This window comes from Mesoplodon densirostris, chromosome 8 (genome assembly GCF_025265405.1).
Source record: "Mesoplodon densirostris isolate mMesDen1 chromosome 8, mMesDen1 primary haplotype, whole genome shotgun sequence".
Lineage (NCBI taxonomy): Eukaryota > Metazoa > Chordata > Mammalia > Artiodactyla > Ziphiidae > Mesoplodon > Mesoplodon densirostris.
Genome location: NC_082668.1, coordinates 9,980,858 through 10,000,000, shown reverse-complemented (window position 1 = coordinate 10,000,000; position 19,143 = coordinate 9,980,858). Strand labels below are relative to the sequence as shown.

The 19,143-nt window shown below is 43.0% G+C and overlaps 1 protein-coding gene across 1 annotated transcript in view; it reads right to left on the bottom strand.

Annotated features, from left to right (window-relative positions):
* Positions 1 to 19,143, bottom strand: part of DNER (delta/notch like EGF repeat containing) — a 332,455-nt gene that overhangs the window by 186,489 nt on the left and 126,823 nt on the right. Inside the window, exons 2-4 of the mRNA XM_060106971.1 lie at positions 18,554 to 18,868; positions 15,835 to 15,929; positions 12,841 to 13,007 (exon numbers count right to left, since the gene is read on the bottom strand). Of these exons, the coding sequence (XP_059962954.1) occupies positions 12,841 to 13,007; positions 15,835 to 15,929; positions 18,554 to 18,868 (577 nt within the window). The remainder of the gene's footprint in view (positions 1 to 12,840; positions 13,008 to 15,834; positions 15,930 to 18,553; positions 18,869 to 19,143) is intronic.

Here is a 19,143-nt window from a genome sequence, read left to right as displayed (position 1 = left end):
AATTCTGACCTCATAAAAAGTCCATGATAGGGCTTCCCTGGTGGCGCAGTGGTTGGGAGTCCGCCTGCCGATGCAGGGGATACGGGTTCGTGCCCCGGTCTGGGAGGATCCCACATGCCACGGAGAGGCTGGGCCCGTGAGCCATGGCCGCTGGGCCTGTGCGTCCGGAGCCTGTGCTCCGCAATGGGGGAGGCCACAACAGTGAGAGGCCCGCGTACAGCAAAAAAAAAAAAAAAAAAAAAAAAAAAAAAAAGTCCATGATAAAAGGAACTTAACTATCTATCTCCAGGATATTGAAGTGGGAAAGCCAAATAATTTAAGAGAAGGAGATGGAAATGGAATCAGGGGTTGTAGTCTTCTGGAATATATTAATAGATGTTTTTTGCTTAGCATTAAATGGGAGAAACATCACTAGAACTGGACAATGTGGTAGGGACCGTGAGAGCAGCAACCACGTGTTCATTCCCCCCCCCTCCTGTCCCCATTTTACTTTTACTCTGATGGGCAAACTCAATGATATAATGAAACCATTACATTTACCATACTTTGAGGTGTAAATGCAATACTGTAATGAAACCACTTTGAATATCTTCTGCTTAAAGAGATTGGTACTGTCCCTTTTCTGGAAACTGATAATGACCACTTTTCTCCTCGAGGAGATCCCTAAATATTTCAGACTGTTAAGGATGCTGCTAAGAGGTATATGTAAATTTCCAGCTGGATCTAGTTAAAAGCATCTGGTCAGAATTGATGGAAGGGGGACGAGGCACAATTCCAAAGATAAACTGGCTATCCTGAGTGAAAACTGGAAGAAGGAGGAATCGATAATATATTTTAATTTGTCATTAAAATGTGCATTGATCCAGTAAATTCCATACCTGGGAATGTAACCCAAATAGATCACCAGAAAAGATACAAAGATGAGGTTATCATGATGTTTGAAATTCTGCCTAAAGAGGCAAAAGAAAGGAGGAAACGAAGGAGATAACTGCTTAACAATAACATACTGATTAAATCATAGTGCAGATTCAGTGGAACTCTATACGGTCATTAAGAAGAATACTAAGTTTATATTGATTAACACAAAAGAATGTCAATGATGCATTAAGTGAAAAAAAGCAAGTAACCAGACAGCACATGAATGTGTTTCTGTTTCCAAAAAAAAAAAAAAAGCATGTATGTACCTGCACACACTGTCATATAAAGAAAGTATCTGGAAGGAAATACCACAAAATGTAAACACTGGTTGTCAGTGGCGGATGGGGAATTACAGAAAGTACATTTCAGTTTTTCTTATTCTTGTATGCATTACTTTTATGATAAGAAATAGACACTAGAGCCTTCTTTAATTTTCCAAAGGAGAGTAAATTGGAAAATTACATTCTTGCGAGAAAAAACCATACTCCCTTATGTTTATATATTCAGCCTTGATAGTCAATCTCTCTTTCTCTCTCTCCCCCCACTCCCATTCTTCTCCCTCCTCTCTTCTTCACTTTCCCTCCCTCTCTCCCTCCCCTCCCCCTTAGAAAGAAGAAACAGAAGAGATCTTACGGAGAAGCAGAAAATGGACTGTAAAAACATCAATGAAAGAATTTACTTTCTCATTTGAAATGTGCACTGACAGAAACTTAGAAAAACTTTCAACAGTAAACTGGCAAAGCCCTGAGAAGGTTTGTCTTTAAGTTAAAAGAAGCGGGGAAAAATTTTTTTTAATATTTTAATCAAATTCTGTGGATAAGATTTGGGTTAAAATTCACGTTATCAATTAAGTAAAAAGGTACCAGTTAACAAGAAGTTTATAAAAATAATTTTATTTATTATTTAATGTTTCTAAATTAATCTATAAGTAAAAAGCACTATCTTTATTTTTAAATAAAGGGCTGAGAGAGAAGGAGAGAAAAAGAATGGGAAGGCAGAATGGGAAGGGGGAGAGAGGGAGAGTTTATGATTATAAAGACATACCTTGAGTTTGCTTCTGAAAACCACTTAATGCATTAGGCCCACATTATAGGAGAATTACCTGCAGCCTCTTTGCTCTCCTTTTTTATTTATCTATTTTTTATTGAAATATAATTGACATATAACATTATATCAGTTTCAGGGGTACAACAAAGTGATTCGATATTTATATATACTGCAGAATGATCACCCCAGTAAGTCTAGTTAATATCCATCACCATACAGAGTTACACATTTTTTTTCTTATAACAAGAAATTTTAAGATCTACCCCCTCAGCAACGTTCAAACATGCGATATGGTATTATTAACTATAGTCGCCATGCCGTGCTTTACATCGCCAGGGCTTACTTCTCTTCTAGCTGCAGGTTTGTCCCTTTTGACCCCCTGCACCCATTTCACCCACCCCACACCCCATCCACTGCCTCTGGCAAAACCACCAACCTACTTTCTGTAGGCCAGCAATCTGCCTTTCTACGAAGCCTGATTCCAGAGGCTGCCTTGAAGGGCAGGAGAAATCTCTCATTTATCTTCACTCACCTGCCCCAATTCCACCACAGCTTGACCAACCAATGCTCAACAGGGCCCAGTGAATATTAGACTGTCAACTCTAAGGACCATGTGTCTTTCTAATAGATTTTTTTTTAAACAATGCCTGGTTTATCACCACAATCAATAGGTACCAATAAATAACTGATGCTGACCGTGACGGTATTTAGGAAGATAGCAGAGCACTGAAGTTCAAAGCCAACTAACAACCAAAAATCCTAACAGGGGGCTTCCCTGGTGGCGCAGTGGTTGAGAGTCCGCTTGCCAACGCAGGGGACACGGGTTCGTGCCCCGGTCCGGGAAGGTCCCACATGCCGCGGAGCGGCTGGGCCCATGAGCCGTGGCCTCTGAGCCTGCGCGTCCGGAGCCTGTGCTCCGCAACGGGAGAGGCCACAACAGTGAGAGGCCCGCATACAAAAAAAAAAAAAAAAAAAAAAAAATCAAACAAAAATCCTAACATTCATTACCAATAATAAAAAGATCAAAAAGAATAATCTTGATTGCTAATAATATTGAAATGCGGATTCAATTTAAGTAAAACTTAAATTCAACAGAAAACTCCCAACTAGACAAATGTGAGCTACAACAATTTTATCTAAATTATGCTGTTCAAGACAGCCTTATACTTCTGCTTTTGCTCTCTTCCAACTATTGCCTTTATTTGAACATTCCCAAGTTTTTTTTCCCCCCTGTTTCAGGAAGTTCAATAGGCCATATTCAACTGTGGCTTTAAGATGACCAAGAAAAGGTGAAATATTTGCATTTTCTTGTTAAATCTTAAGCATTAAGCAAAAGCTTTATGTTAATGATTCTATAGCTGGTATCCTTTCCAAACTTCCTTTGACTATTTTACCCCTGGCCTCCAGAGCAAGATCTCTTAAAGGACAAAGTGAAAAATGTAGCTTTCCCAAAAGAATGATGAAAAGTTTCTTTCTTTCCCTTCTTTCTTCATTTGATCCTCTACTTTTAATGTAATAAAGGGGGGTAAAGTTTAAGTGTCACAGAGATGGGCTGTGAAAACTTACAAAGAATTCTTCAGATTAACATTTGCAACTGGAATTTTTCTTCACATGGCATTTACTGAGCAGAATAACTGTTACATATGAACAAAATTTAATCACTCAGGTGACCATGTGACCATCATAGTGCAAGGGGCTATGACATGGTGCCTTCTCTCTAGAAGTTTACAGTCTAATTAAGGATATAAAATCAACATACAAAAAGATCAAAGAGGAAAGGAATATTCAGATGCCGAGTTGTATGATGCTGGCTGCAAACGTGATTATCAAAGGGGTTGGTGAGACTTAAGTGGCTGGAAAAGTGAGGATTTTATAAAGGAGTTGGAAGAAAGGAAAGGAGACAGGGCTGGGGAAAAAATGATGCCAGCTACATAGAGAGAGAAATAAGTGGGAAACTTGCAGGATTGGGGTTAGATGAACATCTGGAAAGGGTGACCAGCAAGCCAAACCACACGATTCAGAAGGGGGGAAAGACAGCTCCACTCCGGGCTGGCATCAGTGTGCAAGAACTGGGGGTGGTCCAGGCAGAACTGCTGCAGTTTAAGGAAGACAGGGTCCAGACCACAGAGACAAGGGCCTACCACGGGCAGAGAAGCCGGACAGGGTGATAGCCCTGAAGGGAAACTAGAGACTGTGCGGCCTTACGCCTGCAGGAAATTAGATTTCACAGCTGAAAGCTGGAGGAGGTTCAATACTTCTGGGCTTAGAGAGGAAGATTCCAGCTCAATGTACAGCCAAGGGGCCAGGGACCTCAGAGCCCCAGATGTGGATGGTAAGATGTATACTCCATCCACCTCCACCAATAAGAGCTCATAAAATACTGCAGGTTTTTTGGAGAATGACCTGGAGACTGAAGGCTTCATGTAACTAAGCAGGTCTAGAGAATGCAGGTTCAGACACTATGAGAATGAAAGGGGTGATTTCAGAAAATAGTCGGGCAACAGCCTGTGTACAAGAAAGATGAGTTAAGACATGTCAGAGAATCAACCCTGCTTTACTGGTTCAGAGCTATGATGCAAATACCCATCCCTATACTAGTGGGTCTAAAAAATACCATACTCAATGAAGATATCATCAAGGTCTAGTAAAGAGTATTCAGAAATTTTAAGTGCCCCAATTAATACCTTATTTCTTTATATCCTAATTTATTCTAGAAGATCTGAGGGGCTTACAGAAAATGCATACCATTAAATAGTGAAATACAAATTAAAATGGACATCAGAGCCAGGAAAAATATAACTTGAGTGCATGCAAGAGAGCTAGGCAGGCCATAAAGTCTTCACAGTTGCAAGAGTTGAATTACCAATCTGGCTCTGCATCTCCCAGTGGCCTTTTCCAACAACTAAGAGGAAAACTTATACTAAGCAGCTTTTACTCCACATGGGAGTTCTTTCTTCTGACATGTCCTGGTCTATACCTGGCCCTCTTCCCACCCCTTTCCTACCACCCTGAGTCTTCCACAGGCAGTCAGATCCTGGGGCCCCCACATGGCCCTCATGGCCAGGGACTGGCCACAAGGAGCTTGGAGGTGGAGAAGCACAGCAGGAGGGGAGGGGCAGTGTCTGGCCTATTTACCTCCTTATTCCTTTTAACTCCTGGGCAAGAAACACAGGAATTCATCAAAAAATGGCTGAGATAAAGTAAGACCCATCCAGAGAGCTGATGCCTAAATTGCTAAAAATAGGCACAGGCAAAAAAATTAATATTGGTCATTATGCATGGCTTCAGGGAGCTCTCCAGCCAAACTATGATGTTTAAAAAAATCTCCTGTCTCTACTTTTCTATTGGAAGACTTTCCCCTTTGAATACTACCTACCACCCTTACCCCAACTAGGGAGGTCCTCATGGTGTCCCCTGGCTTTTGGGAGCACTTTTGCCCAAATCCCTCTTTTCATCAAGTTTACAGGATGAGTCACTCCAACTCCAGCTAAACTACTTTTGAAACTTACCTCTTAAAGGACAAGGCTCACAGGAATAGTTTACCCAGAAGGGATGGGAGAGAGAGTGGTCAACAGTAAGAAACTAGAGCTTTATTAAAAGATTCTGAAAGACTACTTGAAAAATCACATCAAAGTCTAGACTTCCTTTACCTGTTGAGGATAAACAGAGAACCCAGGAAATAAAACTCACACCTTGAGTACTTAACTTTAAATGTATTTGTATAAGAGGCAGTTGGAGGAGTGGGTGGGATTTTCCAAGGTTCTGTTATGTGCCTGTTGAAATTAAAGTCTATTTCCAGTTGTGATGGCCATTAGTCGATTTTTAGCACTATTATTAAATTATCTTAATGACACACACTCTTGGGCCATCAAATTGTCATGCACTGCCCTTTGTACAGCCAAGAAGAATCCTCTGCCTGCCCTGCCATCCCCCTGCCCCACCCACACCCGCTCCACCCCCAGCTAAGTTACCTGCTCCTTCCTCTTTGACACGCCCCTTGTCTCCACCTTTGTTGCCCCTGCACTCAGGGACCACACCTAAATCACCTTGGCATATCCAGGTGAGCACAGTGCCTGAGAAACAAGGCATGCAATGCAGATTTTCTAAAATAATAAGGAACTGAGTATTTCCCATGGCCCTGCTGCCTAAAAATGTAAATAAATAAAACTAGGTTAAGTTCCCTGATTTGGAGATTTGGGAAGCAGGTAAATCAGTCAAAAGAAATGTCACTGAATGAGCAGAGAATGTTGAAAATGTACACATTGTCACATGATCACACACAGCTTAAAGAGTTGGTTCTAAAATTTTTAGAGACACAGATGTCTCTGAGAGTCCAATGAAGTTTGGGTTTCTGCAAAGAAAGATGCACAAACACACAAAAGTCTACAGTGCATTTCCAGGAGATTCATGGGATCTGTGAAGTGACCTTTGACCTCCAAAACTATTGCAAAACCAGGGGCCAACTGAGCCCAAATGAGGAACTTCTGCCTAAAAATAACAGCATCCCGTCGGTTGCATATTGAAAATTCCATTTTTTTAAACATGCCAGTATAAACAGACTACAAAAGACTATGTCTCCAAGGAAGCATCATGATGCCAGTGAAAACAAATGTAACAGGTAAGTCCCTAAAGATTTAAACCACTGGGGCTGTGAAAGTCCATTGCACCAGAGCCATCTTATTACCCCAATCAAAGTCTTAACCCTTATTGTACTTGCTCAAGTACTGGGTAATTTCTCCTTACTTCTCAAGAGAAGAAAATCAACAGAATGCACTGCTTTACAAATAATTTTACAAGACAAGAATCTTTTTCAACTGGATATTTAGAATCAAGGAAATTTAAAGCACTCTACAGGTGGCACAAAAGGGTCATGGGCAAACTGGGAACATTTCTAATCCAGTTAAGATGGCAGTTACAAAGACCTGGAAGTCACTGATTTCCAGAGCTCTGTGGCTAATCTACTAGCTATAATCTTGAAGATGTGATCCCAGCGCCAAGGACAGCACTGTTCATTCCTTTGTGAAGTTAAAGTGGATCTAAAGTTACAAGAGCAGCTTTTTAGTAGATCATAAACGATATACCATTGGTCTATATTTCACATACAATGTACTTCTTTTTACAATATAAATTAGACATAAAAATGTACTAAAAACTGTAAGAAAGAATGGTACAAATGTGGTAAAAGTGATCGAAAAAGTAGTGGCTTATGAGCAGGAGAAGGGAATGAGGAAAGCAAAAAAAGGCAAATATAAGCAGCTAGACTACCAGAAAGAAAAGACTGGAGAGAGGATGAGCTGGATGGAAAGGAAAATAAATTCAAGGAAGAGGAAAGAGGTAAAATACCAGATTGAGGTAGCAACAAATACAGACCATAGAAGTGAAAAGTAGGGGAGAGGAGCAGCAGCATTTCTCTGAGCAAGTGATGGACAAGAAGTATCAGTAAAGTACACATGCCCTGCTGGGTTTTCTGATCAGAAGGAGAGTTAACTATGAGGATATTCCGGGATCGTCTGTGTGTTTGTAGGAAGTTGTAAGAATTTAAGGAGATTTGGGAATCCATGTACAGCAGAATCTTTTGCCGGCTGTTTTCATCCTATACCACTCCAAGTGAGGAGAGTTTAAATGAGGTCTTGAAGCAGAGGAATGGATAAAGAAGATGTGGTACATATATACAATGGAATACTACTCAGTCATAAAAAAGAATGAAATAATGCCATTTGCAGCAACATGGTTGGACCTAGAGATTGTCATACTAAGTGAAGTAAGTCAGACGGAGAAAGAAAAATATCATATGATGTCATTTATATGTGGAATCTAAAAAGATGATACAAATGAACTTATTTACAAAACAGAAACAGATTCACAGTCTTCGTAACAAATTTATGGTTACCAAAGGGGAAAGCTGTGGGCGGTGGGGAGGAGGGATAAATTAGGAGTTTGGGATTAACATATACACACTACTGTATATAAAATAAATAATCAACAAGGACCTACTATACAGCACAAGGAACTCTACTCAATACTCTGTAATAACCTATATGGGAAAAGAATCTGAAAAAGAATAGATGTATATGTATGTATAACTGAATTGCTTTGCTGTACACCTGAAACTAACATAACATTGTAAATCAACTATACCTCAATATAAGATAAAAATTAAATTTAAAAAAATAAATAAAGGAGAAGGAGGTCTTGAGAGATAGATTTGGCCGTCTGAGGCATGGAGAGGATGGGAGGACAGGGAAGGTAGAGGTGGGGATGGGACAAGTAGCAGGTGGCTAGAGCAGAGATCCACCGTGTAGAATTGAGGGGATATATGCCTAAGGACAAGGGACGAGAAGAAACAAAAGCCTAGAGAAGGAGTCCAATGCAGCTTTTACCCTAAGGAAATGGAGACCTCCAGCAGCTTTCCAACACAGAGGCCACACACCAGAGGGCTGGTATGGACCCCACCCCTGAGGTGGTCCATCATGGCAGTGTCTCCAAGCAACCACAAGTAAAACAAAAGCAAAAAATGACCTACTTCAGACAAGGAAGCCTCAGCTGCATTTCAAGGAAATACAACTGGAACAATGAATCTCCTACTTGGGAATCGAGAGCACTGGGTGAACGGATCCTAACGGAGCCAATGAGCACCTTGGGTACCTCCAGTGGAGCAGAAGATGCTAAACAAAGGTCGATTTCGTTCTTTGCCCCTAAAACATTGCATAAAGCAAATAACATATTTGGAAGAGACATATTTAGGGAAAACAGGAGAGATAATTAGGAAGAGGGCAGAAGAGTTGAAGTTGGGTGACAGCACAGGAGGAAAGGGGCTGGTACACTGAGGCCCAGAGGGAAGAGCCACATGTTGGGTACAATGTCACATCACCTCTTTCTTCCCGTGAAAGAGGATAAATATTCATAAGGCCATGGTAATGAAGGAAAACTGGAAAAAATTAAATGGAGTAGCAAGGGAAAAGGTTGAAGATAAATACATTCTCATCACCTGGAATGTGCAGAATATTAATGTGAGGCTCTCAGCAATAAATTTTTAAAAAGAACATTTATATGACATAGTATTATATTCTTCAACTTATTTTTTAAATTTAAAACTAAATCTTTGATTTTTTTTCTCCATCAAACATAATATACTCACTTTTAAAATCGCTGCATGGTATCCCATTGTATACTACAGCTTAACTTTTTAATCATTCACTGCTCTATTGTTAGACATAGAACATCTGTAACTTTTTAAAAAATTTTTATTGGAGTATAGTTGCCTTACTATAATGTAAATTTGTGTATTTGAAAATATTTGTATGTAACACAAAACTCAAAATTATTAATATTGGTTACTCAGAAAAGAAAGATGGAGTTTGGGAATAATGATATTTATATTTTTAAAAATACCACTTTTAAATTTTTTGAATTGCTTATAACTATTCTAATAAGAATGGGATCCTAGTAGTGTTTAAATAAAAGTATATAAAATAAAATTTTAAAACAAACATTTATGGAAAGCTGGTAATGGCAACCAAGTTTGTCTCGCAAAGACACAAAAGGGATTCCTTTGCTCTGTTGCAGAGAAATATTAAAACTCCTTAGGGCCTTAGTTACGTAAGGGAATCTACGCGAGAGTGAGGGAAGGAGAGGAGACAGTTCCTGAAAGGGCCTCAGGTTTCTTTCTAGGAAGGAGCAGCAGTGACTAAACACAGCAGCACAACTCTGAAACTGTCCTCTCCCTTCAGCATGGAAGTTTTCTCCCATCTGCACTGGCATCACTTTGTTCATCCCTTGAATGAATGCCATTGTATTCTTCAAAATAGTCTTTTGGTTCTTAGCTAAAAGTGTATTCATGTCTATGGAGCCCAGTATTGTTAAAAAAAAAAAAAAAGTAATTATTATAAGAAGCTGCTTTAAAAAAAATTAAACTCTCAAAAAGAGAGTTCAACACGTGTCAATGTAGTAAGCATAAGGCTTCCACAATGATTACAAAAGATAAATCTTGTTTCTTTACGATAAAAAGATTTTGTAAAAAGAAGTAGCTGGCCATGAGTAGGTGTTGCCAATTTATCATTGTGAGGAAGACAGCCATTCTCTCGAAAGGAGCTTGTGAAGCAAGACTGCTATTTTTGAAAAGAATAACACTAAAAGAGGGTGAGCTCCATTACAAAGCCACATAAAACAGGAGGCTCGGGGCTTCCCTGGTGGCGCAGTGGTTGAAAGTCCGCCTGCCGATGCAGGGGACACGGGTTCGTGTCCCGGTCCGGGAAGATCCCACATGCAGCGGAGCAGCTGGGCCCGTGAGCCATGGCTGCTGAGCCTGTGTGTCTGGAGCCTGTGCTCCGCGACGGGAGAGGCCACAACAGTGAGAGGCCTGCGTACCGCAAAAAAAAAAAACAAAAACAGGAGGCTCTAGTTAGGAAACTTAAAAAGATATCAGATCACAAGTTTTCAAAGTGGAAAATAATGCTTTAGAGAAATAAAGGATCAAAATCATTGTCTCCTCATCATAACCCAAAGTATAAGTTTTGAGAAAGAATTCCTTAATTTAGTTATTAACATATCAAATTAATTTTTGGAAATTATTCCTCTAAGGAACATTTCAACCAAAGACATGTTTTTCCATAAAATTGTCTGTTAGCAAAATGAACACAAATCATGCTGGAGTTCACAAAATTTCTTGTACCTCAAAAGAATAAATAAATATCAACACTGGAAAATCTTTCTTATTAATATTCATCCCTGATATACTGATATACTCCCAATATAAATACTCCCAATATCAGTCTAAATCATGGTTATGTTAAAACCCAAAGTAGTATAAAATATAAGGTAACATTTCGAATGTATATATTTTGGTAAAATTAATGACATTTTAAAGAGTAGTGATAACTCATACATTTTCTGAAATGTTAGCTCCATGTCACAGAACAGGGTAATCTACTAAAAAGAAAAACTTAAAAGATTAATATAAAGTAAAACTGAAACTATTTCCTTTTAAATAAATTGTTACAACAGATATGGAAGCAAATAACAGTTACTTGTACTGGGGAGTAAAATTTAGATTTGACTGTTGACAACACTTCATCACACAATTTCTAACTAATAATCTAGTACTGTATCCATCTTAATAGCCAAAAACTGGTCCAAAGTTGAATACCGTCCCCTCTTTTACCAGCATGTCCATTCCCCAAGCTGATTTCTTTTTACCTTCTCTCTGCCCAATAAAATTCCTGACCCCCACCCCCAGCTGGATTTCCAAAGATTGGGAAATGACCTTATCACCAGAGAAGGATCAAATATAAAATACAATATAAATGATACAGAGTTGAGCATTTCATTTTCCCAGTGTGTCATCATTATATTTGCATCAAACACATATCTTGGAGAATACACCTTAATGCTTTCATCTAATTTAGCAAAATATTTAGTGTACCTCAGAAAAAAATTATGAAAGCAACCAAAAGCATCCCTAACATTTGTAATTTATATTTTCACATCCATTTTCATTAAAACCCTTTCAACACCGCTGAGAGATAGGTGCTGCCTCTACCCCCAGCTCCCTCATCCTCCAGGTGAGGACTGTTAGAATATAGGACTGGACAGGACAAGATATTAACAGCAGGATGCAGAGGGCCACTTGGGTGCACTGGACTGGAATGAGTAGAGTCTGAACTTGAGCTTGTGTCTTTGAGTTGAGGCTGCATGATGGAACATGTCTGAATAAAGTCAGGAAGTTATCAGCATGGTTAGTGGCTAGAGTTACAAGTCCCAGCCCCGGAATGAAGAAAACTGGCAGAAGACAATCAGAACGCTAAACCAGGGGCAAGTCCTCTGGAAACTGCCCAAGCTTAGCCCTTGAGGGGAGCTGGAGGAGGGGGTGGGGGGGTGAGGGGAGGGTCAGGAGGAATCATACTTTCTGAAGGTCATCTTCCTCCAGGGCAGAGGAAACTAAAAACAGCTAATTGGACATGTGGTAGTTTAGAGAAAGGTAAATGACAGATTTAATCATGATAGAGAAAATGTGAAAACTCGCAAGTGACCCATGGAGGAAGGTGGTGTGGGCAAGAGGGACCCCAAAGAGAGTTGTGATCCCCCCAAGTTATTCTGAGTCAGAGGTTCAGAAGTGATAAATCGTTTGCTCAGGTGCCGAGCCCAGGGCCCTGGGTCAGGCCAACATCAAGTGGAAAACAAGCTTCTTCTAAGACACCAACATTCAATGCCTCAAGTTGCCCACAATTCTGGGAGAAAAAGATTAAACAGTCAAAAATGAAGCCGAGGACTTCCCTGGTGGCACAGTGGTTAAGAATCCGCCTGCCAATGCAGGGGACATGGGTTCGAGCCCTGGTCTGGGAAGATCCCACATGCCACGGAGCAACTAAGCCTGTGTGCCCCAACTACTGAGCCCACGTGCCGCAACTACTGAAGCCCGCGCACCTAGAGCCCGTGCTCCACAATAAGAGAGGCCACCTCAATGAGAAACCTGCCCACCGCAATGAAGAGTAGCCCCTGCTCACTGCAACTAGAGAAAGCCCGCATGCAGCAACAAAGACCCAACACAACAAAAATAAATTAATTTAAAAAAAAAATGAAGCCGAGATTCACAGCATTAAATGCCAAAAACCACACATCTGGGACTCTTTGGCCAGAACTGGGATACAGTCTCTGGATTTCAAAGCCCACAATTTTTCCATTTTGAGCCACACTGGAAATATTATCTTAGAAGCCAATTCTGATTATAAGAAAAACCTCACCTAATATGGAGGAAATTATTCTGATGGCTAGAATTCAGATTATCTGGGCAAACTTCCCTATATACCCTCTCTAAACACCAAACCGAGGTTGGGTTGAACCAGATGCGGTTTTGGATACAAGATTTCCATAACTCACCGATGAAGTGATTGTGCCCCAAGGCAAGCATCTCCTCCAAGAGGACGAGGCCCCCGGGAGCCTGGAGGAGGGTCACGCTCCGTCCATCTATGAGGGAGCACTGTTGAAATCCCGTGGCCGTGACCTTCCACAGCAAAATCAGGGAGGCAGTGGCATCTTGGCGAATTCTGAAAATGAGAACAACGTCAACGGAAAGTCCCTTGCAGAAAAAGTCACCTGAAAATCAGGCCATCGAATTCAAAATAAAAATAAAGGGCCTCCCTGGTGGCGCAGTGGTTAAGAGTCCGCCTGCCGATGCAGGGGATACGGGTTCGTGCCCCGGTCTGGGAGGATCCCATGTGCCGCGGAGCGGCTGGGCCCGTGAGCCATGGCCGCTGGGCCTGCGCATCCGGAGCCTGTGCTCCGCAACGGGAGAGGCCACAACAGTGAGAGGCCCACATACCGCAAAAAGGAAAAAAAATAAAAATAAAAAAATAAAGACAGCACATACATCCATAAAAGAATTGGGAAATGGAGGAAAGGATCTTCTAAACAGGCGCCCACTTCATGCGGACTCACGGCCGTCATTTCCCACACCGTTAGAAACGTCTGTCTCCCGCTTGATCAAACATATACCACAAAATCGTTAATAGATAACTCACCTTTGGGTAACAATTGTCATAAATAATAAAAGGATATATTGAGTTTAGAGACAACTCCTTCCATAACCACACAATATAAAGGGTCCTGCTAAAATTTATTATAAATGTGTAATACATCCCCAAACCACCTGAGTAATGCTGCTAAAATAAGTGAAAGTGGGGCTTCCCTGGTGGCGCAGTGGTGGAGAGTCCGCCTGCTGATGCGGGGGACACGGGTTCGTGCCCCGGTCCGGGAAGAGCCCACATGCCGCGGAGCGGCTGGGCCCGTGAGCCATGGCCACTGAGCCTGCGCGCCGCAACGGGAAAGGCCACTACAGTGGGAGGCCCGCGTACCAATCACCTCCCATGCTTCTGGCCTCCCCTGGTTTCTTCTTGCTTTCAGGATGAAATCCAAAGAATGAAATGCCCTAGACGACCAACCCACCCCAGCCTCAGTTCCCTCTCAGCCTCGGATCCTGCAGTTCCATCCTTGCCACCCGGTGCAATGGCCACAAGGAGCTACTGTCGCTTCCCCGGGCAGGTGCTTCCCGGGTCCCAGCCTTTGCCTCCTCCACCAGGGAGCTGTGTCATTCTTCGAGGCTTAGCCCACTAGCACCCCTCCTCTGAGATCTTCTGCACCCATCTTCCCGGCAACCAGCAGCTGCCTGTCCTTCCTCTGTGCTGCCAGGGAAGCAGGGTCACGGTGCACAGAGCTGCTCCCCACAGGGCAGAGCTCCTGGCTTGCAGCAGGGGGCCCGATAAAGGGTTGATAAAGGATCAAATTCATGAATAAATGAAAGTGTAAGGAGCTAGTAACCCTCCCACGTGAAGTCAGCACCCAGAGATCATTCAGCACGCCCATCTTACTCAGTCTGGGTCAGACTCTGCTCTTTCTGTCCAGATCTGCAAGCCTCAGAGAGTCTTGGGGAATTTCAGATTTTTGGGGGGGTGGGGGGGGGAGAAAGAAGGCATTTAAAAGGATGGATCAGAACTATTCAGGAAGGCTTATCAAAGTAAAACAATATGACCTAGATAAGAAAGAACTGGTTTCATAAACATAAAGGCAACTAAATGATCCTGATTTCCCTGAAACCGGCGCTGGACGGTGGAGTTTCATCTTTGGTACGAGCAATGGAACACTTAGGACAGGGGTCCCCCTACTGGCAGAACTCAGAGCTGCCTCAGATGCCACACCCTTCTCCCTACAAGGATTTCTTCCCTGTGCCCGGAGTTCACTGCCCATCCTGGCTTTTCCTACCAGAAGAGTTCAAGGCAGGGGGCAGGGGGTGCAGGCGCAGTGGAACAAAGCCCCTCTTCCAAACATTTTCAGGGACTCCGTTGTTTAGAAGGGAAGGTGGGCAAAAATGACCCTGTGTAAGTGAAGAGTGGGTTTCCAGTGCCCCCTGCCCTCTTAAAATGGAGCGATGCAGCACACTGGTTAACCAGGACGAGGGCCACGTGTCCCCCTGTCTTCTGAAGTCCCTGAAGGCTAGAGAGCAAACGTCCATCTCAGTGCATGAGGGGTAGGATGGGGAGTGCCCGTTCATACCAACAGAGAGGACGGGCGGTGGGAGTTGTCAGACAGGTGCGGGGGGCAGTGCTCCAGGCAGCGTGTGACTCGCCAGCGAAGCAGGGCACCTGGCGCCCTGCCGGGGCTGTCATCACTGCTTCCCTTTGCCTCCTCTCCATCCCCACCAGGGACAACCAGCCGTGTGTAATTGGAAGGAGCTTAAATTTAAAACACAACAAAACACTCGTCTCACCTGCTTGTTTTTAAAGAGACAACTGTAATGTTTGGGTCTTAAATTTGGGGTAAATTATGCATATGAATTTAACTAATGGTCCACTAAAATCAGAAGGAACCAAAGAATTTGGGGAGCAAAAGTCATTTGAGAAGAGAAGGGTCTGGCTCTAGATCTTAGCTAAGGCACCTGGGTTTCTTATCTATCTCCCACCTAACTCATCCAATCCAGCCTCCCTGGAATCTTCTCCTCTGAAATCGCTCCCTCTAGTTTTTGAGTGACAGAGGCCACATCTACACATGGAACATTCATGATTCTCACGGGACTGACCAGTTATGGATCAGTTATGTGAACAGACACCACCCAGCAGACAGTCACAAACATAATCTTTTTTTTTTTTTTTTGCGGTACGCGGGCCTCTCACTGTTGTGGCCTCTCCCGTTGCGGAGCACAGGCTCCGGATGCACAGGCTTAGCGGCCATGGCTCACGGGCCCAGCCGCTCTGCGGCATGTGGGATCTTCCCGGACCGGGTCACGAACCCGCGTCCCCTGCATCGGCAGGCGGACTCTCAACCACTGCGCCACCAGGGAAGCCCAAACATAATCATTTTTAACTAGGAGTTTACTCTTACTTGACTGAAGTGTTCTGTGGCACTTCGAAGGACACCAGACGGCCACCCGCAGAGCTGTTAGAACTGGCATTCCCACAGGCAATATCTGGAATCACCTGGAGGAACAGAGAAGACAAGTTATGGGGGTTAATCATGGCGCAAGATAACATCAGGAAGCAAAATTCCATGAGCTGCCTCCACTCCATTCCTTTGGGTGATGCTGGGACGGCCACCTGAGAGGCCAAGTGAAATATTACAAACTCTAACCAAAATGAAAGCTTTGCCATATGAGTTTCTGAAACGCAAAAGCTTTGCTGAGAGGCGTCTACACATTCCCGGGATGACTACAGCTGCTAATAGGATGTTGCACGGAAAGGCGGAAGATCTGCTCCCCTCTCTCTTTCATCCTGCAAGCAGTCACGGGCCTCTGTTCTCTGCTCAGTCTGGGGGTAACGAGGGACTAAATGCTTAGAGAACGAGGAGGTGGCCTTAAAGGACTAGCTTCCGGGCTTCCCTGGTGGCGCAGTGGTTGAGAGTCCGCCTGCTGATGCAGGGGACATGGGTTCATGCCCCGGTTCAGGAAGATCCCACATGCTGCGGAGCGGCTGGGCCTGTGAGCCATGGCCGCTGAGCCTGCGCGTCCGGAGCCTGTGCTCCGCAACGGGAGAGGCCACAACAGTGAGAAGCCCGCGTACCGCAAAAAAAAAAAAGGACTAGCTTCCATGCCACGGGTAGAAATCTCAATGACTAGGAGAATGAGCTTTCCGGAGAGCAACAGACGTATCTGGTCTGAGTGACCGTGCTCTGTGCAGAGGTGTACGTAGTGGCACATGCTAAGGCCAGGTAGCTGGGAGCTGTCCTTTATTCCCCCTGTGGACCAGACCTTCATTTTTAGGTAACGTGTTCCGGAAAGTATTATACTGATGTGTGCAAAAAAAGGAGCTCAAGGGGGGAAACTGTGTTCATCAGGAAGCATATTGCTAACACTTGAGCTGTGTCCAGTGAGGTGCCTCTGACCTGTTTATTCATTCATTCCTTATGCTGTGATCACTGTGCTCATCCCAAGAATCAAAACAAAAGGGTATTAAAAGTGATCGCCATCACTGAATTAACTGAGAACAATAACAGAAATTCTCAGCACTTTCACCCCATTCCCAACATGTAGAATTTATTGTCCAGAAATATATTCACGTGTTCCTCTGGCACTTTTTTTTTTTTTTTTTTTTTGCGGTACGCGGGCCTCTCACTGTTGTGGCATCTCCCGTTGCGGAGCACAGCCTCCGGACACGCAGGCTCAGCGGCCATGGCGCATGGGCCCAGCCGCTCCGCGGCATGTGGAATCTTCCCGGACCTGGGCACGAACCCGTGTCCCCTGCATCGGCAGGCGGACTCTCAACCACTGCGCCACCAGGGAAGCCCCTCCTCTGGCACTTTTAACCTGCTTCTTGAACAGCGTATGAAATAACCGCATGACACGAATATGAGGCAATTCATTTTTACATTTACCAACTGTAGGATAGCATGTCTTTGAATAAATAGGTTGAAACGGTTGGCTGGGGAGAAATTTTCTTCAGAGGACACTTCCTTGATAAACATGGGACCAAATCTAATGCACATTCAAGAAGTGAGTCATTCAGCAAAGAGATCTTAAAATCCTAACTCCAAAACTTCCATTACAAATCTGAAATCAGGACAAGTTCACAGTTTTTTAGATAGGATAAAAACACTGCCCCGCGGTCTGGATGAGGTCTTCACAAATTGTGTGGCAATGAAAAAAAAAAGTGGGTCAACTGGTTAAAATCACCCAGAAACATCAAACAAGAAATGCTGCCTTACCTCTTCTATAACAATAATCAAAATTTCTAGACATATTCTTTGGCTCTAAAAATGCTACACAAAGATCTATATAGGTTTCTTTTCTCATTTAAGCCACAAAACCTATAATAATATACAACCACAGGTCTATATGGAAGTCATATAAAGGACAAGATATGGAGTGGAATTACACTTTATCAATGTTACCTCAAACTAATGTTTTGTATTTGTTCTTCTATTCTTCTAGCTAGCAAACTTATACTTTATGTCATCTTTTAAAGGTCTGCTGGAAAATCCTCAGAATGGGACTTTTGATGAGCTTGAAAATCCAATAAGCCAAACCCAGACTGGACAAGATTCAATAAACAGAATTTGCTGTTGCCAAAATGAACAAAATTTGGAAATCTCATTCTCGAATGCACTGCCAAAATATTTTTAAAAATCAGTGATAGCATTTTTTTTTCTAAATCCCACTGAAGTGCTGCAACTTACCACCAATAGAACCTAAACAATAACAGACAACCAAAAAATGGAGCATAAAATTCCATGACGGAAAATTAGGTCAATAATGGAGGGTCTGTAATATGTTCATTTATAATATTCTTCATTGAGCTGCCTGTCCCCAAATCTAAGATTATCTCACAGAAATGTATGTGGTTATCATTCCAGGAAATAACTTCATTCATTTTCTACTCTTGCTTACTCTTTTTATGCTCACAAAACAATCATAACCGAAACGTCCCATTTACACAACCAAGAGAGATTTCCTACACACAAAGGCAGAAAGGAAAAGAAGTTAGGCATATCTTTTGTTCAATAGGTAACTTCAAGGTCTTGCATTTTTATTGCTGATATCAGAAACACTGGAATTATTTTAACTGTACTGGTTTCTTCCATAAAAGCACATGCACTAAAATGTTCTCACCTCCACTTGATCCCATTTCATTTCTACAACCTTCTGCCCAGTTTTTGGCTGCCACGTTGGCAGGGTGATGGTGGCCTGAGAGCGGGGCAGGATTATGTCAGGCTCCTGGGTGGTGGGGACAGGCTGAAGCTGTCTGGGTGCCATGGACTCCGTCCAGCCAGAGACGGGGACACTGGGAAGCGCCTGTTCACAGACTGGACCTTCATAGCCTTCATTGCAAATGCAGAGGTAGCCATCACTGCTGTTGCTGCTGCTGTTGCTACTGCTGCAGTTGCCATGGTGACATGGGTTGCTGGCGCAAGGATCCGCAACAAGCTGAAACGAGACCATAAATGGGTCAATTATTCCCTCATAAGAAAAGTGGCGCCGTCTCTGGGAAATGAGCTCCGTGGCTCAGAGTTGCTGCTCTAACAGAAACGCAGTTCCTGTGGAATATGCATTTTTAACTACTTGTGCTGTTTGGGGCAGGGGGGCCTCCCACGGTCATCCCAACATTAACCCTTCCAGGGAAAGAGCCTCCCCCACCCCAAGGCCCTAAATAATATTGATTTCAGCACTTATTTAGAGGAATTTTCTAAGGCAAAAATAGT